This window comes from Lampetra fluviatilis, chromosome 9 (genome assembly GCF_964198595.1).
Source record: "Lampetra fluviatilis chromosome 9, kcLamFluv1.1, whole genome shotgun sequence".
Lineage (NCBI taxonomy): Eukaryota > Metazoa > Chordata > Hyperoartia > Petromyzontiformes > Petromyzontidae > Lampetra > Lampetra fluviatilis.
In genome coordinates, this window is record NC_136283.1 from 5,797,458 (window position 1) to 5,822,590 (window position 25,133).

General features: G+C 42.7%; 2 protein-coding genes across 3 annotated transcripts in view; one reads left to right on the top strand and one right to left on the bottom strand.

Annotated features, from left to right (window-relative positions):
- LOC144934156 (long-chain-fatty-acid--CoA ligase 1-like) overlaps positions 1-5,305 on the bottom strand; it is a 41,933-nt gene extending 36,628 nt beyond the window's left edge. Inside the window, exon 1 of the mRNA XM_078859648.1 lies at positions 5,271-5,305. The gene's annotated coding sequence lies outside the window, so the exon portion shown is untranslated. The remainder of the gene's footprint in view (positions 1-5,270) is intronic.
- Positions 5,306-15,896: 10,591 nt separating this feature from the next.
- LOC144934155 (guanylate cyclase 2G-like) overlaps positions 15,897-25,133 on the top strand; it is a 35,192-nt gene continuing 25,955 nt past the window's right edge. Inside the window, exons 1-8 of one of the 2 annotated variants that reach the window (XM_078859645.1) lie at positions 15,897-16,669; positions 17,079-17,427; positions 18,102-18,211; positions 20,003-20,185; positions 21,751-21,895; positions 22,357-22,492; positions 23,451-23,554; positions 24,549-24,712. In XM_078859645.1, the coding sequence (XP_078715771.1) occupies positions 16,346-16,669; positions 17,079-17,427; positions 18,102-18,211; positions 20,003-20,185; positions 21,751-21,895; positions 22,357-22,492; positions 23,451-23,554; positions 24,549-24,712 (1,515 nt within the window). In that variant the 5' untranslated portion in view covers positions 15,897-16,345. The remainder of the gene's footprint in view (positions 16,670-17,078; positions 17,428-18,101; positions 18,212-20,002; positions 20,186-21,750; positions 21,896-22,356; positions 22,493-23,450; positions 23,555-24,548; positions 24,713-25,133) is intronic. The other variant, XM_078859646.1, reaches the window with a different exon arrangement.

Here is a 25,133-nt window from a genome sequence, read left to right on the forward strand (position 1 = left end):
ACTGGTTAATAAATAATAATATTACTTTTAAATACCTTGTGTCTGGTGTGTTTCGAGTAATATGTATTACTGTACTTTTAGAATGTACAAGTTTCAATCTGAAATAGGGATAATAATTGCAATACAATTTACAGTAAAGGTAACATTTAAACAATTGGGCTATGCAATATAGAAAAACACTTTGTGGTTAATTGAGAGAAACTAAGCTGCTTTTAAACCCATTCATTTTGATAAAATATATACATCGTCAAGTATAAGTTTTTGGATTGTTTGCTCATGCGTAACTTTTAAAAAGTTTCAACTAACGTTTAAAATGTACACGTGACCACCTTTAACCCATTTTCAAGGTTGGCGTTCCTTTGCCAAATCCAGAGTTATAGCGGTGAGCACTGTAATTTTGTACGATGTAAAAACGAATCGCTTACATTTATGAGCGCAAACTTTGACAAAGGGGAAAAGTTCAAGCCAACCGATAACACGAGTCACAGCACACCGTGTACATGCGGTACAAACCCGGAGTCCCAGGTTCAATTGCCGCTCACGGCCAACACCAGTGACTATTACCCGAACCAATCCTGGGCCTCTCCTAGGTCGACTCGTCCTCAAATTAGTACTAGGGAGACAAAGGCGGTCGGGCGTGGTGTTGGCCACCCACCCCCTCGTGTACTGTTCCGGCCTTAATAGGTGCTCGCTAATAAGCACTTGCCCCAACAGTCTGCTAAGGCTATAAGGAGGATCTTTGTTTCATCCCTTAAAAATATCATACGTATGCAATGTGCCACACCAATAGTCAGCATCACAGCACCTTCAAATCAACTCACAGTGCTTAATGAGAAGCACGCATTTTTCTTTCGCATGTCTCTTCACACATTAACAGCTGCTTCCCTTTCCAAGCATACAACGGTCGTTTAACAAAATGAATCTGAAATGCAGTCTCTTTTCCAAGGGACTTGCCAATGCTGGGGCATCCATTATCCTTTGGTGGAGCTTGGACAGATAGCCGGAGAGGTCAGCTATCTATAGGGGGCGAAACTCCAGATTATGCTGAGCGTACCCAGCATCCAACAAACTGTGGTGACCTTCAGGGGGCATTGTGCAGTGTGCAGATCATCAATTATTTACCACCTGCAGATTGGAGCTCATCAAAAAATGGTTTGCTTACAGCTTTGAAATGTGTGGTTAGTTCAAGTTATATAAAAGAACGGGAAGTTGTTGCTTACATCAGAAAATGTAAATATTTGATTTGCAAACCATATAATTACAAAGGATAGTTTTTTTTTTACAAAACACCAGTATACACTAATAACCCACTCAACTGAGTTTTGGGTGAAGAAGTCATGATCTATATTTCCTATAATTCTACTCATGTTGGCTTAATGAAGGCTTTTTTTTATATACATTACAACCCGAGGGCATTTGCTCGCAAGCAAAATGTTCACACACACAGAACACAGTCTTGCAACACCGCAACTCAAGACGCTCCAGTGGTAAGTCAACTACGACTTTTTTTTATTGTTGCTCACAAGTAATTAGCATTCTCCCAGTTGCCCTCCCACCTCCACTCTTTCCCGAGGCCGTGGGTCACCTTTGCCCCAATTCAAGTCATCATGAAGTGTAAGCCAACACCAGCCCCACCTCCTAGCCCACCACTGGATTTGGGAGAAGGATTTAAGAGGTCTAAAAATACACCTTAAAAACCTGTCTGCTGACCCCTGTGTGAGTGGTTGTGTCAATTTGGCAAGCTGCTACCGAATGTCACCAAATCAGATTATTTGACAAGATAACTGTTACCGAAAATATCCAAAGCAAGGTCCCTGGAATTAAATTATCATTTCCCTTCTACGTTACTTTACCGAAAGAACCAAGAAGATGAATCCCTGCAGTCATGAAAGCTTTAAATCGAAATTTAAATCGAAAAAAAAACACTTCACCATGGATAATTAAGGGAAGTGGGCACTGTAGTGTCTAAACAAACGTAGAAGTCAAAACTTTTCAAATTTGCAAATGGGGCCATATTTTTTTTACAGAGGGAGGCACGACAACTCTTGATCCAATATGAAATTAACTTTATTATAAAGCATTACTATCAAGGACTTACCCTTTTGAATACTGGGGAAATGTATATAAAATGTTGCCCAAAACTCACCGATAAATGCACTCGGCGATAAATAAAGTACTTTTGTCCAAGGCAATGCTATATCACAAGTTATATGCATGCGAAGTCATCTCACAATGTCACATCATACGCCGGTGACATCTTCTGCGGCAAAGAAAACGAATAATCCACTGCTGGACGTATGCCTCCACGGGCCCCAACCCCCACTATTCCCGATTGTTGTGATGTAATAATCCACCTCGCAGCTCCACCCAGCAAGCCGATTTCATCACTTTATCTTCATAGTGGACATACAACATTTGAGTCCACACCCTCCCCGTTGCTTGTCATTCCATCACTCTTCTTGACCAACAAACATCATCTCTTGTAGGGGCATGTACAGCCCAAACCCACTTACGTTTAAGTCAATACGAGCTCTTAAGCAGGTGCATATGTTCTCGAATACACGTTCTCCTTTGTCTCTCAATGTAATGTCAAGCATACACCCTGGAATCTTGGTCCCAGCAAAATGGTAAATATTTATAGCACTGTATTCTTTTATTACTGTTTGTAATGGAAAATAACATACAACACATTCCACAATGCATCGTAAAATACTTGTGCAAAGTTGTCAAATAAATAAGTACAAAATTATAAAACATTTAAAGCAGCCTAGTGGCACGAACTAGCATTCGAAACCATTTGAACTTCAGTAAACCCAGTTCAGGAGTTCAGATGAAAAGCTATTTACAGCACACCGCTTTTTTGAGCCTCATTCATTGTTACAGAGCTAATGTAATGTTTGTGTTTAGATGTTAAGATAACACAATACGAAAACGGAACCTGACTTTCACTTACTCTATATCAGTCAGAGCCGTCCCTAGGGTACAGCGAATCAAAGTGACCGCCCCGGGCCCCGCGCTTTGGGGGGCCCCGCGCTTTGGGTGATCCCACGTGTCAGATATAATACTGTGGAGTGGCTTGTGGAGCCAGTCTAGGTGGGCAGTTGTCAGGTCACCTCTAATTAACAATAACAAGAGACAATACTTACTAAATAAAACTTGGCCTAACTTGGCTTCTCTGCCACACTACAAACCCCAATAATGCTTGCTCATCCTGGACAAATTACTCATGAATAATAATATATACAGTATAACAAGCCAAGTCATACAAGTCAATATTTAAACTTTTTCCAGTGAGGAACTACACTTCGAAGTTTTCTTGACGGATGGGCTTTTACAAGATTTAAAAAAATACTTTCTACTTGTAACCATATTCTTAAAATAGCATAACCCGTCAATTGGTGGTTTCATTAAATTCCTGACAGTTAACTTATTTACGCGGCTATCCATCATAACAGCTCACTGAAGGGACTGCTGAAACTGGAGCGTGCAAGCACTATAAAAACCTTGCATGTACTTCAGTTAAAACACTTGCATGTATGGGCTTTGTGACCTTTCTCACAGCACTCCACCACCTGAAACGACCATCACAGTTGTCTAACAAAATCAAACTAGTGGAGTGCGGAACTTGCAGTACAGCAGAAGCCCGATAAAAGCACACCCCATAGGAGTAAGTTCCAGGCGTGCTTGTATCAGAAGTTGCCCTTTCCCCCATCCAACTTCTACAGTATTGTTTAAAACATTACGCCGCCTACATTTCACGGTAGACATCGCCTTGACAGACAACCTTGGGAACAAAAACACATTTAATGCAAAAGGGATTTGCAAAGTTTAAGTGACGTCTAAGTAAAACACAAAAGTGTGAAAATGAACACACATATTTTTATCCAAAGTTGGACAAGTAGCAGCTAGAATTCACGTAACAATGACCATAAATTTTCCCCGAAACACTCCAAGCCTGCAACCAGACGTAACAATTACTGAAACATGTACTCAAATATACGTGTACCCATAAACACAAGGCTTCACCCCCATTCCTGTGGTCATGTGACATTGAGTCTGTGCTTTATAAACACAACTTGGACAAATTGTACGCTTGTTGGGCTATGTGACCAAAGCAAACAAACATGCAAACATTACATTGGAAATCTGGGTATTAATGTGCAAGCTCAAAAAATACCTTAACAAAGATGTCTTAAGCCCAAATTACTCATATTGAACTTCAGACAATGATGAAATGCAGCTTTTGAGAGGTTCATGAACGTATGGAACCAAATGCCAGACTAATCATGTATACACTCTATCCAGTATTACCTCCATCATGAGCAATGTGAGCAACATCAACTCACAACTTCCAAAACGTGCAACTTTCTGCCATAATGGGAACGTCAACACATGCAAATGCATAGCCAAGGTTGCAAGTACTGTAACTGCAGGTTTGGCTATACAAACATGCCCTTGGATACAGATGTCGTTTGGGATGTGTGCACATGATGGGTCAAGTTAACACTTTTTTCAACAATATTACGTTATTAAAGTGACCAGAAACACTACAAATGGCATTTGTGAAAGCTACATGAAACGTCGATTGTCTGCAAATACTGATGTTTTAAAAGAGTTAGTAAATTCACTAGTGGAAACTTGTCGTAGTGATCATCAGGTGGCCTGTATCTTGGCCCACAAGACTCGGACGTGCACTTTGATGAATTGAGTAACAACATGTCCAAGCGTGGGCCGGGGAACCACGCAATTGATTAGCTGCCTCTAACAAAAATTTCTTAGCATCTCAAAAGTTAACTTATATGGAACATTTCACAACCTAGCTGGCTACTGCAACTTCAGCTATGTTGCAGAGCACCAGTGAAACGAATTCACACATGGCACTCAGAAGCAACAGCGTTGGCCATCATTGACCAAACAATGGCTCATAACAAAAACTCTTTTCACTGCAAAACCCGTCTCAACTTGTTCGCTAACAACACCTCGGTAACTCTCAAAACCCTAAGCACACACACACATCCCCCCAGCTCTTTCTAAGCACATGGCCAATACACAAACTTGCATCTTTGCACGTGGCACAGAACCCCCTCTTTCAACATTGGCGCCACTCCTCGAAAACAAATATTTAAATTAATCTGCACCGCCGCACTCTCACACGCGCAGACCGGCACATATACGCTCGTATAAAGTATTAACCATGCACGTGTCACTTTTAATGTTGTAATAAATCGATGGTAGTGGTGCAGCAGCAGCTGCATTGGCGTGTACTGTACCTCACAACGCGTGCTCGTGGCGGTGCCGACGCCTCTCTGCGCTACCCCTCTTAGCGCCGGATTCGCCCCGCCCCCTATCGTATCCCTCGTCTCTGATTGGTTGCTAAAAAAAAAACCCCCCCCTACCCCTCGCTACCCCCACCCCTCCCTCCCTCTTCTCACCGCCTGAGGGTGACACGGTTGAGTTCCCCCCCCCGCGCCCGCCCACTTAGCCCATTGAGCGACGCCCGGTAGTTGCCACGCCCACCCGCAGCTTCGCGTTGTCATTGGTCAACGAGGGGGTTAATGCACGCGCGGAATGTGCCACCACGCCTAATCCTGTGGGCCAGGAGGGGCGAGAAAGCGGGGATGGGGGGAAGTGGGGGGGAGGGTCCGCTCGCGCTCTGATTGGTCGCCGGCCCCCCCCCACCCCGCGTGCGGGGCAGTCGCGCGTCGTTCCCAATTTGGCGCGAAAATTTGGATTTGAGCAGAACTCCTTTCACTTATAGTTTTACACACTGGGCAGCGTTGGCTTTTAATTGGAATTCGTGAGAGGTTAGGTTATTTTAGCATAGGTAAAAATATATTGGACAATAAATGTGCATTCTCGATGGGGGCCTGGTTACATAAAAATAATAAACCGCGAACAAAACAATGCACAAACAAATTTCGATTTAAAGCGTTCGTGACTGCAGGGATTCATCTTCTTGATTCTTTGGATAAAGTCACCTAGAATGGAAATAATAAAATAATAAAAATAAAACATAATAAAATAATTGTCATTCAGACTCTGTCTTCTCGACAGACCTGTTCTCCACCTGAGGACGGCTGCTTGCGTTGTGGCCGAAACGTGAGAATTATTTTATACTGGTAGGAACGAAGTGGACCAGACCACTAATAGATTAATGTGTCCGTCCGTCCGTCCGTCCGTCCGTGTATCAACATCGCCCCCTACTGCAAACACTTGGCATGACCCTGTCCGACAAGATGGCCGCCCGCTCCCCCTGCGATCTGTGAATTAAACAAGATGGCCGTCGCTTCCGGCGCCTCACGGCGAAACTTTTTGATCGACTGACTATGGGCGAACTCATTTATTCTGGTGGGTGAACAGTGGCGGGGAGGGGTGGAGGAGGAATTGATGATAAAAACAAACTTGCACCATCGTTACAGCTGCCGCGACGAGAGATGTGGGAGGAGAAGCGGCGACCGCTGCCTTGCAGGTGAGAGGTGCGTGTGTGTGTGTGCGCGTGTGTGCGCGTGCGTGCGCGTGTGTATGTGTGTGCGTGCGTGTGTATGCGCGTGTGTGTGTGTGCGTGTGTGTTTGCGTGCGTGCGTGTGTGTGCGTGTGTATGCGCGTGTGTGTGCGTGTGTGCGTGCGTGTGTGTATATGTGTGACTGTGTGCGTGTGTGTGCGTGCGTGTGTGCGTGTCCGGCCCACTCGAGCGGCGTGATGAATGGGCGCTATTGGGCTTCGGATCGTTATTCACGGCGAACTGGAAGCGTAGCAACACAACTTCATTGCGTGTGCGTGCGTGCATGTGTGTGTACGTGTGTGTGTGTGCGTGCGGTGTGTGTGTGTGCGTGTGTGTGTGTGTGCGTGTGTACGTGTATGTGCGTGTGTGCGCGTATGTGCGTGTGTGTGTGCGCGTGTGTGTGCGGTCGATATCCCTGTACCGGTATTAGTATTATTCCTACCAGCCCACCCCGCAGGGTCCTGTTGTTTTATTTTTATTATTTCCATTCTAGGTGACTTTACCGAAAGAACCAAGAACATGCACAAACAATTTTGCGTTGCCAAATGGCACGGTGGTACATCAGCATGGTGCAACCAGCAGAAATATATCACATACAAAAGAAACATAACTTAAATTCTTAAAAGAGAACTGAAACGAGAACGAGACCCAAAAAAGAACAGAGTCCATAGTTGTAGATATGCACAGATGGTGTGTCCCCCTGACTCCGACCTGAGTTTGAAGGATCATTAATGAGGAATATATTACTTGAGGGTTATGTCCATTGAGCCCTTATGGAGTTTTAATGGCATCACGACGATGTCACTGCTATATATGATTAATGCAAGTGCTGTGTTGCCATGGCAGTGCTGACATGATTTACCTAAGCTTCATGTTCATGTCACAATTTAAGGTCGACCTTCATGAGCCCACAGAGATCCAATTAATTGCAGATATATTTAACAAATTGCATGTTCCCTTTTCCCTATATGAATGTAGCAAATTTGCCATTAGAAGTCAATCCGTAATGGCAGAATCAGAATATGTATACTGGAGGAATCCGATGAGATGTCAAGCTCTTTTTCACAGGTGTCCAATAGGGGAGGGTCAATGTTACAACAACAAACAATACAAAACATAGGAGTGCAAAGTAGAGACAAGTTAAACAAATCATTTAAAATATACAAATAAAACTCAACTATTGTTTTTATCTGACCAGGCAGGTAAAGCCCAATGAGCTATTATTTTTCAGAAGCGACCTGGTTACAAATGATAGCTCAACAAAAGTGGCTTATCATGTGTAAATGTATAAAGGCAAAACAATGTAATCGGTGACATGGGCCAGTGGCAGGACGTTTGCTGCTTGCTACAGCAGAAGTTCACAGTTAAATCCCACTGCCGCCCTGGTTGATACCGTGAGTGTATTAACCATAAGAAAATGCGCCATCTGCTTTGCCATGAACTGGACGTTAAAGATCTCATGACTTTATTTGAAAGAAAAAAAAAAGAGTCGGTCATGTGTGATTGCATAACAGTCGAAATTTGCTACATTTTTAAAAATAGTTCACAAGTTACTTGAGACGTACATGGCAATCGTAACTTACAACTGACTTCACAGAACTCTCCTGAAATTAGTATAGAGTCTCAGTGAGGCTTCCCTAGGCACACAAATCTAATCATAGCAAAGTTATTTTCGGAGATATAACGACACGTGTTTCAAATCACACGTAAAAACCATTAGATAATCATAATGGTACCCTATACTGAAGGCAAGAATATTGGGGACATCACAATCTGAGAAGTCTTGCAAACAGGAAGGACAATCCATAATAGAGGTGTTTGGGTTAGGTCGTGTAAATATATAAATGTGTCTTTAAAACCCGCCACCACCTGACACAGCTAACTCGTAAGGGTTGTCACGTTAAAAGAACATATCAATTCGTCACTAGTACAGCACTCCGGTGTGTTGGAGAGCCAAGCCACAACATTTCGTAAGACTTCTCCACAAATCTGACTGTCGTCTGATGAAGCTAATTGTAATTACTGGCGAAACGTCGGACTCAGTTTGTAAATGTTGTGGCTTGGCTCTTAAACACACCGGTGTGCTGTACCAGTGACGAATTGGCACGTTCTGTTTACGTGACAACCCTTACTAGTTAGCTGTGTCGGGTGGTGGCGGGTTTTAATGACACATTTATATATTTACGCGATCTAACCCAAAAACCTCTATTATGGATGATATTGGTCGTGAAAACCTACGTGTTAAACAGGAAGGACAATACATTCATGTCTTTGCAAAAGATGGACATGAGGGATTTATGATGGATTTGCAAGCATTAAAAAGTAGGTTGAGTTTTGTGGGAAGTGGGGAGGGGCAGGGCCTGGCAAGCTTTGCAGATATCATTGGTTTTAAATGCTACTTGAACACCCCAAATTGGGTGGAAATTTAAGCGTCTACATTTTTTTTTTTATAAAATCATACATTCTAATTGGTGTCTGTTAAAAAATACCTGAGTACTCTAGTTATATACTATCACGTATTTTACAATCACATTTGTTTTCACATACTCTTTATTTTGTCTTGTATGGAAAAGTTCTAAATCACACTTGCAAACTGTCTATGAAACGGTTGAACATTTATTCCTTCGTCATCAGTATCAGCCACATTTTATCCGGTGCCAGGTGAAGACCTCCTCAACCTATCGCCATCTGATGGCCCTAGAAAGCAACAATCCACCTAGCAACTGTACAAGACTTGAATTCAACGCTCCATCTCAGCGGTGCAACTCTGATTTAATCAACCATGGTGGTAGCAGGATATATGTCGAAAGTGATGATTTACTTGGTAAGAAGGGGACACTTATTTATTCCATGACCAAATAATGTCGTATGTCTTGTGAGCCTGTTAAAGACCAAATCAACTCCAAATCAGCTGGTTTGACAATGATTGAATTACAAAAAGACGTGGAGAAGAACATACATGTTGAATGGCTGTTAAATTTCCCACAAGTAAATCATATTGACATTGGTTGGAACATGAGGTTGTGGCATGTTACACCCGAGGGTGAAACAGAAAACTAATCATTTGCAGCACCAATGCTGCACAAATTATTATAAATGTGTTACACAAGTGTTGTAACCTTTTTTGGAAATCGCATTGGGCATAGCCTTTAATTTGTTTTCTCTCGTTGTCCGTGCCAATTTGTACTTGTTACAATTGAATGCACTGCTTTATTAATTTACCAACTGTTAACCAATGGGATTGTTTCAAATGCCCTCAACACACTCGAATGGTACTTGCTTCACCAAATAAGTGCCGGTGTTTCGAACATATGCTTTGTATTCTTTAGAAAGTTCACCGATTATAAGCTAAACACCATCACCATTTACCAAACTTTGGAGCTTGAATCCATAAAAAAATTAACCCGTAAAAACAAAGTTTTTCACTATAAATCCTTTATATGCGTGGCATCGGGGCGGCTAGAGTCCTCTCGTCCTCTGGCTTGAGATGGCTGCCACCTATGGGTCAGACGATTGTGTGCCAGCATTAACCAATTGGTTAATAAATATTTTTTTAAAAATTCCCTAAACAGTGTAAAATTTTGGGAAAAAAATTTCACGGAAATTCATTGTCACGCACAACGAGTCTGTGTGCAAAATGTCAGCTCGATTGGATCACGGGAAGTGGGTAAAAAAACGACCGAAAGATTTGCACAGTCCTAAGCAAGCAAGCAAGCGAACTTAATATAAAGGATTTAATAAGTATAACCCGTAAAAACAAAGTTTTTCACTATAAATCCTTTATATGCGTGGCAGCGAACTTAATATAAAGGATTTAAAAATATATTCGCCTGTGGAGGACGCGGGGATCGATCCCGCGACCTTTGGCATGGGAAGCGAGGGCACTACCAACTGCGCTACTCCGCCACGGCCTGTGGAGGGGTTATGCTCTGGGCTCTTACACTGTGACGTTCAGCCAAAGCCATGAATGAGTTCTATTTGAATATATGTAAAATCAATTTTTTTTGCCTAAAAAGTGTCAAATTTTGGGAATTTTTTTTCACGAACATTAATTGTCTCGCACAACGAGTCTGTGTGGAAAATGTCAGCTCGATTGGATCACGGGAAGTGGGTTAAAAAACGACCGAAAGATTTGCACGGTCGTAAGCAAGCAAGCACGCAAGCAAGCAAGCACGCAAGCAAGCAAGCGAACTTAATATAAATGATTTAAAAACAGGCCTCATGTACCTCTTTTCTTCCGAACAATTAAGCATCACAGGGGGTCGTGCTGAGCCAGCCCTGGTGCGGCTCAGAAGGTGTCAGATATATATTTTTTCACTCCAGAAGTGGAGCCGTGCTGCTGATGTTTCACACAATAAACATTTCGAGATGCATGTTTATGACGTGGTAGGATGCTATGGTTGAGTTTCGAGTAATTTTTGTCAGACACAACTGAAACATGACTGAAGACACACACCGTGGATGCAAAATTAGCCACCTCTCTCCCCTACCATAACTAGATTGGCTCCAAGGCAGATTCAGATGTTCTGTAAGGCCAGCGTAACGTGATTCTGTTTCGGCCTAGCACCGCAAATAGCCATTGGAAAACCACCCTTGCTTTTAGGGCCCAACACTGGCTCGGATGATGCAGTGACTGAATGGTTCAACGGAAGTATAAAATTGACACTGCTCGACTTGTAGATATTGCACTAATGCATTTGATTGGAAAGCCAGGTGCACACGTCTTAACTTTATGAGAGAGAAATTGAAGAAAAATAACCTGAGACGAAAATATGTTAAAAGAGGAGGCATCTTGGCATGAGGAGCTGGGAATGCATTCTGGGGCATCTATCAGTGGGTTGATGCTCTTGGCTGATGTGATGGACGGAGAGTTTGACTTGGTTAACACTATAAACAACATTTTAACACATAGCCTTTCGCGACCCAATGTCATTCATAATACAGGTTTTGTATTATGGACTATAAACAACTTTTGTTATTTTTATTAGACTGCCTCAAGGGCTAGTAAATGTATTTTGTTGCGCTCCATACTTAAAGAATATTTCTCTTAATGTCTTTCTTTGGGGTTTTAGTACCACATTTGACGTTAACTTATTAATAATTAATAGATTATAATTTTACAGCGTTTTGAGGTGCAATTGTATGAATGTTATATAAAATGTAATCATTATTGAAAGTACATCTTAAGACAAGTTTACACTTAGCTTAAAAACTTGGTGTATGAGGATTGGAGTGATCTCATTTAACTGTCTTATTATCAGAAACCCCTGTGATGTGGCATCACATAAGTCTCTATCCTTGAACTCCCTGCTCTTCCAGTATATCTTGTCTCTCTGGACAAAATCATCTCCGTTATTTTCATGCTGATGGCACCGATCTCTGTGTTATCATTAACAGCATGAACCCAAACTCACTCTCCATTCTTACGTCCTCTCTAGACATGGTCTCATATTGAATTGGCTCTAACCTGCAGCTAAATGTAGTCAATATTGGACTGTACTCTTCTTCAAAAGCCAGTTTGCGGGTGCATCTAAGGATTTCTATCGAAGCTCCCAATCAACCTTCACTCAGTGGGAAGTTGCTCTTTCTTATATGATGGCTGCAGGAATTATATTCCCATAGCCATCCAGGCTCAAGACCTTACGTTTTAACTTCTACCCATGACTGCCCGTCTTTAAAATTAATATCCCCTCTTAAGTATTTACGTACAGCATCTTGTGGTTGCATTTATGTGCTATATAAATCCACTGTATTGAAGCTACAGATTATGTACATTTAATGGAATTGTTTTATTCGCTGTAAGCCAATAATACTGTGTTCATGGACACTGGTTAAAAATTACAAATAAATAAGAGCAAAAGTCAACAACGACAATTACAAAAAACGTCAGTCTTTCTGTGGTCAATGTGAATTTTACATCGTCCCGTGCATGTAAACATACTCAGGAGGTTCGTATTTCGAGCACTGAACGTTTAGGGTGAATGTCTATGGGGGGAAAAGTGAAACAGCACTGTATACTGGAAAGCCTTTTCATCGCCCATGTTAAGGTAAAGGTATATTGTAAAATACAATACACTTTTATGCAAATACATTTTTACCACTATTGTATTGTGGAAAGTGACAAGGCATGGAAAAAAGCCTTCATCTAGCAGTTGCAAAGGCAACGAATTACAACATACAAGGTCTTCCTCCCAGTAGTTCTTACTCATTGGCCATAACATATGCAAAATTATCATGCTAATTAGAATCATGTGTTCTATACTGCATTATGTATAAGGGACTTTGAAGGTTTCTTAACTGAATTTCATTCTCAGCCAAAGCTAAGGGGCAACTTGAATCTGAACCAGTTCTGGACCACCCCACCCCTCACCTACTCCCTTCTCATAAATAAACCAACACTGACCAACGTGGTGATTGATGTATGGTCAAACAACACCCATAACTGACACGGTGTGGAAAAGTATTCATTTAGCAGTGGATTTACAAAGTTCTATTATATACATATATAACAATTTAAACCGAGGCACAAGCATGTGTAACTTGTGTGATACGCAGTGTGTACCTTTCATACACTCGTGCAAGGCCTGTGGAGCCAGAGGCAACCTAATAAAGCTAACCTTGGACTCTGAATAGATTTGTCTCATCCACATTGTTCCAAGTACATTTTAGATGCACGGGCATATACCAAAGTGGGCGAAAACTGTAGAGATCGGAGTGGCCTAATTAAAGGTTAGGAACGTGTGAGCACTAATTAGCTGCAAACGAGGGCAGCCTATTAGTGAATCTTGCTACAGGTATAATGAGGCTGTTGTTTTACTCCTGTAGCGTGTGCTTGGTGGGCAAAATATTTAATGTTATCTCATGCAAGTATCATCAACATCATTTATTATTTATACCGTGCCTCCCATGTGGTACATCTCGAGGCGCGCCAGCAGTGAGACAATCGATCGGTTGCCATGTTACCCATCACTTTGAGTTTATGTGCCAATAAATTACGGTCGTCAGTCGTTTACCGCTGTCACACGTTTCGGCTGTTGCTGCCTATGAAATAGAATATTCTGATTGACGACCCTCATGTTAAAACAATGCCATGTAAATCATAATTTTATAATCAAGCGCCTCCATTCGAAGGCGCTCTAGAAAGCTCCATCGGAGTATCTGGCCTACTCTTTGACACTGGTCAGACAGCTGGGGAAAAGGGGTGAATATCCACACTTTATCCCACCACGCGTAACCTATGGATCGACTCTGGTTCACCCATTGATACTGCTGGGTGGACAGAGGTGGAAGAATTAAGAAACTTTACAATTTCAACTGCCACGCACTGACTAGTATGGTGAAGTATGCTCAGCGAACTCAGCAGTGAATTCACAATGGGATGAATATTACTTTACTGCCGTATATCACATGGACAATTTTTCACGAATTTAGTTCATGAATTGGTCAAATGACCTGCCTCTTTTTTTCTGATGTCATTGATGAAGTGGAAATACATATTTAACAGTACTTTCCAGGAAATATAATGGCGTTCATTATATATATTTTAAATAGCTTCCAATACAAAAAATAAAGGATTCAAATGGTTGAGCTCTCTGCTGATAGGCAGGCCTGTAATGTTGGGCCAATGCAAAAGGCAATCACACCTTTTTGATGAATCACTATACTGAGAATGTAGAGCTATAGACTAAAACACACATTAACTTCAACTTTACTTAGAAACCCTTTCACGTGAGCTGTAAAACAATCCTAGGGGTTGAATATCTGTATCTGGCTGAAAGAAGGCTCAATGCTGCTTTTCTGGTTATGCAGTTTCCTTGGTAAGCGTGACTGTTTATAGTAATTCTTGTGTGGGTGTAGCCATCAATGTTCTTCCGCAATGTTTACTCTGCTGGACTACAGCACTTGAAGCAACATTGCCATTATTTTGCTTGCTGTGTTAATATGCATGTAATCGTTTATGCACAATGCGTTCACATTCAGGGCACATACATTTAATGCAGTACATTTATCTAACCTGATGGATATTTCAAGTGAGTTTTACTTGTCACAACACAATTCTTTCAGGCATATTTTAAACCCCAGATAAGTACATGACGTAGGTTATTGGCATGGGAACAAACTATTTAAAATGGACACTCAAATAATCACTGAATGTTAAATGCAGTACTGGAATGCATGGTATCTTAAGTAAAGTATACTTAGGGGGCATCCATAAATGAGGTCACGCGATTTTTGACCCCCCCCCCCATCGTCACACGGCGTCACAAAAAGTCAGACCCCCCCCTTAAATATGACGTCACAAAGTTCTGCCCCCCTCCCAAAAAAAAAACATGCTTCAAATCGCTTTAAACTATTGTCATTGTAGTGCGTATTTAATGTGGCGCTGCACTCTGATGTTGTAGGAGAAAACATTTATTTAAAAGTATATTTAATTAAGTAGAACGTGTTTATATTCATTTAAAGTTGCGCATATTGATGTGACGTCACATTTCTGAAACCCACCCCCCTCGTCACACATCGTCACAAATGTCTGACCCCCCCCCCCCTAGGTGCGTGACATCATTTATGGACGGCCCTTATGTATATAGGCTACTTACTATTTGATAATCAATAGGGCCTGACCGAGAACTGTACTTGACCAAGCCAGTATTGGAAGGCTTCAAATTTCTGCTTCAATGAAAATATCTTCATGGTGAAGTTTACAGCTGGGCATACAACTCATAGACCTGTCCTGCTGGGCAAGGGAGTGAGATAATGCACTGCTGCATTGGACAACTTAAATGCCATGGCTGGCAAAATCCATTTAATCAGTGCAAAACCAATAAAAGAATGCCTAACTACTGGTGAAGCATTGAATCAATGACACAGTATGATGTAAGTTGACAATTGACAATTGATGTGAAATTGCAGACTGGAAATTGGAAACTCGTTTAATATTTTTGTCGTGCTGAGGCGAGTGTAGTTTGAAAAAAAGATGTTTTAAACTTTTCTCAGGAATTGTTAAATATATATTTAATTTCACTTCTTATATGCCCCCCCCCCCACGCATTTCATTAACTGTATGGACTTGAGAGCCACCTTCCACAGTTATGTGTTACATACATGACATTCAACGTTATCATTGCAGTGTTGATATTACTGAGCCGGGTGTGAGAGGAAAGTCGCCAGGCTGAGGTGTGATCCCTAGCTAGTGCACTCCAATTACAGCATCCCTGGGTGGAGTGGAAAAAAAATCATCACCAATTGTCTCTCGCAGGGATGGCGCAATAGAACATAGCTTCTGTTCCCGCGTGCACCTGGGATGTGCATAATGCCACCATCGGCACCCGTGGCGAACTGGCCACCCGCTATCAGTACAGATTTTGGGTATAAAAGTGCCGCCCTCAGTCGGGAGGTGACAAGCGTCTAGGTAACCTTGTCTCGCTGCAACATTCACCTCTGCAGTTAATCTGAAGCGGATGTCATGGGTAGCTCTGCTGTCTATTTTTTTCTGAATTTATACCATTCTGAAAAAAAGGCGGGATTGCTTTGTGAAAATAATTGACAGTTCCACTTTTATTGTTTTCTTAGTCATACGCCAGTCATTGCAAGCTAATGGATACGATGGAATGTTTGCATTAATCCGAGGTTTACTTTTCAAGGGCTATTGCTGTATTAGCTGTTGATTGAATTTGTGAAACAGCAGTTGAACTGTTTACAAGAAATAATAATCTCAAATACCCTCTTTATTCTTAACCTGGCACATACAGCAGTATGTACTCGAAGTGAGTGAACCACTGCAAATTGTTAAGGCTTTTAAAACAAGTCTCTTCGCGTGCAGCATACAGGCAGAGTTATAGCTGCATGGGGATGGCCACCACTCGGGTGAGAATCCTGACCATGCTATTGATCGGTGGCCTCGGAGCTCTGGCTGAGCGATTCCTCATGGGCCTGCAGGCCCCTCAGTCCCTCTCGAACCCATTCAGTGCCCTGCGGCTCGGCGCAGGGTTGCAGATTGCCCTCGACGCCCTCAACGCCAACCCCACCTTCCTGCCCAATCACACGTTCGCGTTCACGTACGCCGACTGCGCGTGCGATCCCAAGGTGTCCCTCGACTCCTTCATAAAGCAGGTACGCGACCAGGGCATCATCGCGCTCCTGGGACCCGTCTGTGCCGAAGCGTCCGAGGTGAGATCTGCAACACTTGCACATGGAGTTGTTCATGTTTCCAAGTGAGGCACCAATTATTATTATTTTTCAAACTTAAACATTACTGGTGGTTCAATGCGTATATGCTATGTATTTGTCATGTGTATTTCCCATAGGTTTTGTAAGTTAACGATCTCATTACTGAAATGGCATGTTGCAGGTCTCATGCATAATGCAGGTCATAATCTAGATTTCAACATGCATATTTATTCGAACAAAAGCCAAACATGATATCATAAAAATTGATTTGCAAACACAAGTACAAATGAAATCTACATGACGCTAAATCTACAACCATGTTACAGGAATACACAGCATGTACTGGAGAGTAGATACAAGCGTGAATCAAGCATGGTATATTGCTTACCGGTTTACTCTGTGCATGCAGGTGACTGGCCTCTTGGCCGCTCAGTGGAACGTGCCCATGCTGGGCTTCGTGGGCCAGACCCAGCGCATGGACCGCACCACCGTGTACGACACGTACGTCCGCATCATGTCACCGCTGCAGCGCATGGGCCAGATGCTGGAGGCCACCATGCGTCACTTTGGGTGGACGCGAGCCGCGATGCTGGGCGGCACGGCTCAGAACAGCACGTGGGCCAACATTGACGAGCTGTGGGCGAGCGTGGAGCGGGAGTTGGCTCGCTCCGTCACCATCACGGCGCGCATCAAGTACGACACGTCCAACCTGCGCCTTCACCGCCAGAACCTGCAGGAGGTCTCGAGGAAGGCCAGGAGTGAGTGAGCGAGCCTGCCCGCCGCCAGTCATCACTGACCAAACCACAGCCCAGGATGAGGTTGAATGGCACCTGGGTTGGCAACATTTTTGCAACGGTTGTATTTTTTTTTAAATAACCCGAAAAGTTTAAGCTGAATGCACACATATATGAAAAAAAAATCTATATCCATGAAAATGAAAAATAACATCACTGTTAGGCAGATATTTACTTTAAATAAATGTGAATAAGGGACTGAGGCATGAATCGCAGTTTTTACATAATATAATGTATAGCATTATGTATGAACGTTGAACTTCTGTCACACCGTACATAGCGAACCGTGCTAATTGGAGGTGTTGGGATATAAACAGACAGTATTCTGTATTTGCGCAAGGTATATTATAAAGTATAAACGTGGATACATGTTTTGATAACAGGATTTAACACATCGTTCTACTCTCTATTCTACCATGTTTAATTTTTCAAAACATCTCCGCAAAATTAACATACATTTGCGTTTAGCACACGGAAATTAAGGATCCAAAATACCACTAACTTCTCGCCCACTCTGCATACGTTTCATATATGACCTAAAACGCACAGGCAAGTATCATCACATGGCATCACAAACCATCCTCATTGGGCACACTTAGTTATCATACTAATAAGCTGCTGTGTGGTGCACCCTGCAGTCGTGATCCTGATGTGTGGCTCGGATGAGGCACGGGAGATCCTTTTGGAGGCCCAGGCCCTTGGCCTCACCACGGGAAAGTTTGTCTTCCTCGTTGTGCAACAATTTGAGGTGAGCGAGCCAGTGGCAGCCACGTACTATTCGTTCATGTTGTACTGTCACATTTACTATGACAACAATAAACTACTTTTTATATTTTACCAGGTAAGTCCCACTGAGCTATATAGCTCTTTTTCAGAAGCAACCTGGTCACAAATGGTAGCTTAACGAAGTGGCTTATCACGTGGACATTTATAGCAGACAAATACTCAAAACGCATGTTTCTAAATGTGGAGGGAAAAACCGGAGGACCTGGAGAAAAGTCCACACGACCACGGGGAGAACTTGCAAACTAAAAATATACAGGCGTCAGGGTCGGGATCGAACCCATGGCCTCCTGCTTAACAGGCAAGGTCGTTAACATCTCGCCATCGTGTTGCCTTTCCAATTCACATTGGAAGGATGCATCACATAGTAGACAGACAGAGTCTGTATTTATGACCAGGACCAGCGTGCTGTGCTATTTATTGCAGAATAGAGACATGACTTTTCAGACATGCATGTATTTATAGTTTCCTTTACAGCATGTTTGCTGTTATTTTTTGTATGACTCTCGGTTACCAAAGTCAGCATCTACTCCAGTCCTCACAATCCACGCCAGGTCTCCTGAATTCCACGTCAACCTATAAAGTTCCATCAACATGGTTTCAGTAGATCTACGAGTTAATAAAAAATAAATGCATTGAAAGTGCAACGCACACTGAGGTGAGAGTGAACCGTGAAGAGTGGAGTAGTCAACTACTTGATCAGCTCTCCAATGTGTTTTTAGGTTGCTGCCCAGGGTTGTTCAGCGTGATGTTTGACTTTTACAGTAGCTCCACGTGCTGGGAGCTTCTTATTCAGTTACTGAATAGCTGCACGCGGCACAACACGACAACACATCGGAGAGAGTTGCATAGCACAACCACTAACAAAAAACAAACGCAATAGTAGCTCTGCTGACGCCTAGCTGTGCATGTGCAGTGTTTTCACCATCCAGGACACTCCAAACAACAGAGCTCAATCTAACGCTTAGGCTTTCACGCCCGATATTATTCATAATGAAACAAATTTGGGTTAGATCACGTCAATAGAAATGTGTCGTTAACGCACCACCTCCCAACACAGTCGATTGGTAAAAATTGTGACGTCAACAAAACGTGTCAATTAGTTACGACTTGAGCACACAGGTGTACTCAAATTGTAGATGTCGTAGGTTTGCTCCAAGGCCGTAGCCATGGAGTCAACATTGGGGGACCAAATCATATAGGGGGTTTGGGGTACCCCCCCAGAAAAAAAATCTAAATTTGAAAACTCATTTCCTGTCTAAAATATAAAAAAATTCACTAACACATAGAATGAACTTTTTTTTTTACAATAATGTCTAATAGTATATTGTATTACATTGCTCTGTTTTTTCTTTTTTTACCTTTTCTTGTTTCATTGTATGTAATGGCAGAGATTCGAGATGAATAAAGTACAAACATAACCACAATTATATAAACAGAAATCTATTTGATAGCAATATATTGGGGGGGACATTTTGAGCATATTTGAATATTGGGGGGGGGATGTGTCTCCCCCAATATATATGATAATTACGGCCTTGGTTTACTCTCCAACACAGCGGTGTGCTGAAGTAGCAACTAATTGGCAGGTTTTGTTTACGTGACAAACCGTACTAATCGGCTGTGTCGAGTGGTGGCGGGTTTAACGACACATTTATTTCGACGCGATATAACCCCCCCCCCCAAAAAAAAAACCCCCCTTTACTATGAACAGAGCTCAAACTGCCCTTGATAACCGGTGCCGTCCCTCGGGCAGGATAGCTTCTGGAAGTCTGTGGTGGCTGAAGGCCTGGACTCTATGGCCCTACGGGCGCTGGAGCCGGTGCTGTTGTTTGCCATCAAGGCGTACGGGACCTACGACTACGACGTGTTCCTGCAGGAGGTGCGGCGCCGTCTGGCCGGGCCGCCCTTCCACAGCAATCTCTCCAGCTACAAAGAGGTCCGTGAGCATTGGATTTTGCTGTTGATGATGAATATGCGACTGATCCAATCTCCTGACGTGGCATTTGAAGCTATGGGCAATGTTCTTTCATACTTAACACGTAGGGTTTCGTGACCAATATCATCCATAATAGAGGTGTTTGGGTTAGATCACGTAAATATACAAATGTGTCGTTAAAACCCACCACCACCCGACGCAACCAACTAGTAAGGGTTGTCACGTAAACAGAACGTGACAACCCTTACGAGTTGGCTGTGTCGGATGGTGGCGGGTTTTAACGATACATTTATATATTTACGCGATCTAACCCAAACACCTCTATTATGGATTATTTCATACTGCCACCTCTCAACTCTTCAAGACGACTGGACAGCATGGAAGAGTAGGACACAATATAGTAACCCTTTCTAGATTTGAAGCTTTCGTGACTGCAAGGATTCATATTCTTAGGTTTTTTCGGTAAAGTCACGTAGGTAAAAAATGAAAATTAAAATTAATAAAAGTAAAATAAAAATAGAATACATTTTATTTTCTTACCTACGTGACTTTACCGAAAAAAACCTAAGAATATAGTAACCCTCTCACGGGGCTCTCTTTCTAAAGTCTCCTTTAGCGGAGGCCCTTCCACCAGTGATTGCGTTAGGAAGCAGCCGCGCCTTGGGTTTTCCATTCCCAGGTGCCTCGTGCAGATGGATTAATTGGGTGCATGTAGCTGGAAGCAAACACGGTACTTTCAACACGAGTGTGTTCTCCACCAGGCAGATTCTCTGGAGAAATACTCTGGTGGGAGCTCACCATTGGCAGGTCATCACACATTGTCTTCGCGCTGCAAATATAACAAATCCACCTGCATTTGTCGCCTGAGACTATGAACCCTGAGGCAGAGTTTGTAGCTTGCTCAAATAAAGCTCAGTTATTTCGGTGACCATATCAATTTACTGTTTGAAGGACGGGAGTCATGGTGGATAAATTAACTTGTTCATCGGCTATCTAGTACCTGTTCAGGTTTCACCACGTGTCGTTTGGCATGATGTCTGCTGCTTCGCTCCAAGTGCTGGCGGTTTCTTCAGGAGCTGAATTTTGTTCCACGACGGACATAATACCGAACACACAGTCTAACTCGAAAACATATCGGGAGAGCTATACAGCTCAATTAAGAAAGCACACGCAGTTATATAAAACTGAGCTTTTTTTTCATTCTAACAGGTAAGGCCCACTAAAATATAGCCACAAATGATAGCGGTTTATCATGTGGAAATGTATAGTAGCCGAATACTCTAAACGTATTTTTCTAAATGTGGAGGGGAAAACCGGAGATAAATTCACACAACCACGGGTAGAGAACATGCAAACTCCAAATATACATGCGTCAGGATCGGGATCGAACTCACGACCTTCTGCATACCAAGCGAGGTATTTAACATCTCAGCACCGTGGCAACACCAAAGGTGACCTCGCCCCATGTGGCTAGACCTTGCATTGTAAAGGCAGCTTCTACTAACGAACGAATATTTAGTTGTTTTCATTGCATTGCGGTGTTTTACTTGTGACACCGCTTGCAGGTGAGCCCTTACGCTGCGTACCTGCACGATGCGGGCATCCTGTATGCCATGGCCGTACGCGAGCTACTGAGACAGGGCGGCAATCCCCGCGATGGACGGGCGGTCATCAGGACCATCAGGGGCTCAAACAAGATCAAGTTCTATGGTGAGCGTCCGTGCAAATCGGCATTGGCCCTACCGTAATGCACAGCACCTGTGGGATAACCAGGGGATGTGTCGACTGAATGGTAAAACAACATGCCAAAGAGTTAGACTGTGCTTAGACACGGGTGATTATGATTTGGGCATAAAACCTCTGGTCAAACAATTAATGATACCTCTGATGGCACAATTATCAGCCACATTAGTTTCATTTTTAAAGGCACAATCGTGGTGATAGTGGCATCGCCGAGTACATTAGTTATTAATAGAAGTGTAATGATGCATTTGTCAGTAATAACGTTTTCTTTAGATTCATATGTCATACGTAATAAGTTTACGTGATCCCTCAAGCTTACTAGAGACTGCTACATGTTTAAAAAAAAAATTTAATGTTGCATTTTATCGAGACCCTGAATAAGTACATCCCTAGGTTTTTAAACTGTGCTGTACACATTTTGTTGTCAGGTGCATCGGGGCAGGTGAGTATTGATGTGAACGGAGAGCGCTTCCTGGATTACGCCGTCTTTGACCTGCAGAAGAAGGGGAATGCCAGCCAGTTCCTGCCCGTGATGGTGTTCGACACCTTCCAGAAGGCTCTCAGGTTCTACAACATTTTCCTTTCAATAGATGAGTTAATCGAACAAAAAATGGCGATACTGCATTGGCAGTGGTGCACAATAATACTTATGGAAAGACGCAATAAATACATAATAGTTGATATTTCAGGCAATGGTCGTCCTTCTCTCTACTCTGCCTGTATTTTTGCCATTTATATATTTCTCTTGAGGGCACTGTTATTGACAAATATTTAATGGACCAATTGTACACACTACCTTTGTGTGATGTGAATTGCAGAGAAGGTCATGTTAATTATTCAGTGTGAAAATTCATACCGTAGGTAAAATGTTTAATCATAAATCACTGAAGACTGAAAGTTATCACCATATAGACGAATGTGCTGTGGAATTTACTGAGATAAATGCAGAAGATTTAACTTGATTATTGAGCGCAACATTCATAATGGTCAACGTTAATAAGTCAAACATTAAGTTAAAATAAGGCATTAAGAATATATAGACCTATGAAAAATATTCTTAAACAATACCGAAGCACTTACAGTAACAAGCACTACAATGCAATTACATGTGTAATGAAGTTTGTCTTACTATAACTACAAATTATACAATGGTCTAATGTTTCGGCAATGTCCATGTTCAGAGTAACTTTTCCACAGTTAGAGCCTGTAACACGTAATACATATAGAAATGATTCTTCTCGATAATTTTATTTTCTATTTTTGTACGTATATAAACAAGGCAGATATATCATCATACATTCTTAAAGCTCATTATAGAAAATAAAGTTACTTAGTAACTAGGAGAAATTGCACGGAACAAATGCATATGTTGATATGCAGTTTCCTGCGTATATAATAAAGACGTAGCATTGCATAGATTGTAAATTGAGAAGTAAAAACAAAACATAGTTTCAAGCAGACTGATATAACTACGGGACTTCCAGGGCATTTATATGACAATCAGCGTGTCATTCCCTTTCAGCTTTACCCCGGAATACCAGAAGATGGGTTGGCCAGATGGTCGGCCCCCTTCCGACATGCCAGAGTGTGGCTTCACAGGGGAGCTATGCCAGGAAGCACCAATCAGTACGTCGTCATTTTCACGTCACCCACCAAAAAAAGCCGACCTCTTCAGCGTTGGCACCGGCAGTCACTGGCACCAAAAAACAATGGTTTCACTTGTGATCGGTTACGTCTTTGATCTTGCTTCACTTTTTTCTTTCGGGCTGACAGGTGTGCAGGAGAGGTTAGATGTGCGTCCAATTTGGAGAGAGTGCCCTGTGTGCGCTGTGTTTTAATGTCTGCCCATGCTTGGCTAATGCACTTCAATTGGAAACTGAAAATGAAACATCATACACGCACGTGTGCTGCCCATTTGTCAACCCACTGCTTGATGAGGGCTATTTGACACACTTCATCACACCGGTCATTCAAAGTTGAAGGAGGGGAAATACAGAACAGCGACTTTTTTTCTGCACTGCCCTCTCATGCCTATTATCCCCATGTCATGCGTAGTGGTCACACATCCAAGCACAATCCAGGCACAACACTGCCTAGTTTCCGAGGACTGATGGCAGTGGGTGCATTCCGGGTGATTTGTTCACAAGACATTCATCATTCAGTCACCTCTATTATGCATACTCGGTGTGGGTTATAAATATAGTCCTAGGGTTTTCGGTGATTTCCAAGACGTATCATATTTGTAGCACAGAGAATGACAGAGGAGTTTTTAAAAAATCGCCAAAGTGGTTTCCTGCTCAAATAAGCACGGGGTGGCGCTCATTTTCTCATTACAAGCCTGAACCAGTGGCAGAAATTCCACAGTATTGTGACGACAATTAATATACCCATAGAACAACCATTGATTTTCCACATTTGTGCGCTAATCACGGGGGCACCCAACAAAATTCAGACAAATACCTGCTTCTAACAGTACACAAACCACAGAGCATTCAGCATTTTCTCCTAAGTGATTCAGCGTCGAGTGAAGCATCCTTTCCTGTGTTTAAAGTGCAGACGGGCTGCTTACTAGCGCTGTCACGTGATTGTGCGCCCTCTGCTTTCCTGTCGGGCGAGCCAGACCTGGCGCTGGTGCTTGTCGGCAGCATCCTGTCTCTGATCGTCATCGGCACCGTGGCCTTCCTGACCTACCTGGTGGTGCAGAGCCGCAGCCTCCAGGAGAGCATGGACACCACCTGGTGGAAGATCAACTTCGAAGACATCACTTTGGTCAGCACAAGCAAGGTTGAGATAACCACCACAGCAGCTTGTTCGTGTCAGAGACATGCCAGGATTGTATTGAACGCCACTGTACAAATTCGGGTGGAGTGGCGATGTAGTGGTTCACGCATTGCGCTGTGAATCCTCAAATCTGGGCTTGATCTCTGGTCACATCAGTGGCGAGTGATATCTTAATCTGTCTCTCGCCCAGCCCCCCTCCCACTATTACCAATCCCCACTGATTGGTATGGTAAAGTATGGTCAAACAACCCAATGACTGAAATGCATGGGGGATTTAATCCAACGGTGGATTGACAAAAAAGGGATGCACACTACATCTAAATGTACTTTCCAGGCTTAATCCCAGCTTAAATCTTGAGATCTGGCATGATCTGGCGCTTTCTGGGTGATTTAGGAATCGGCATTTTCATAGCAGCTTGCACTC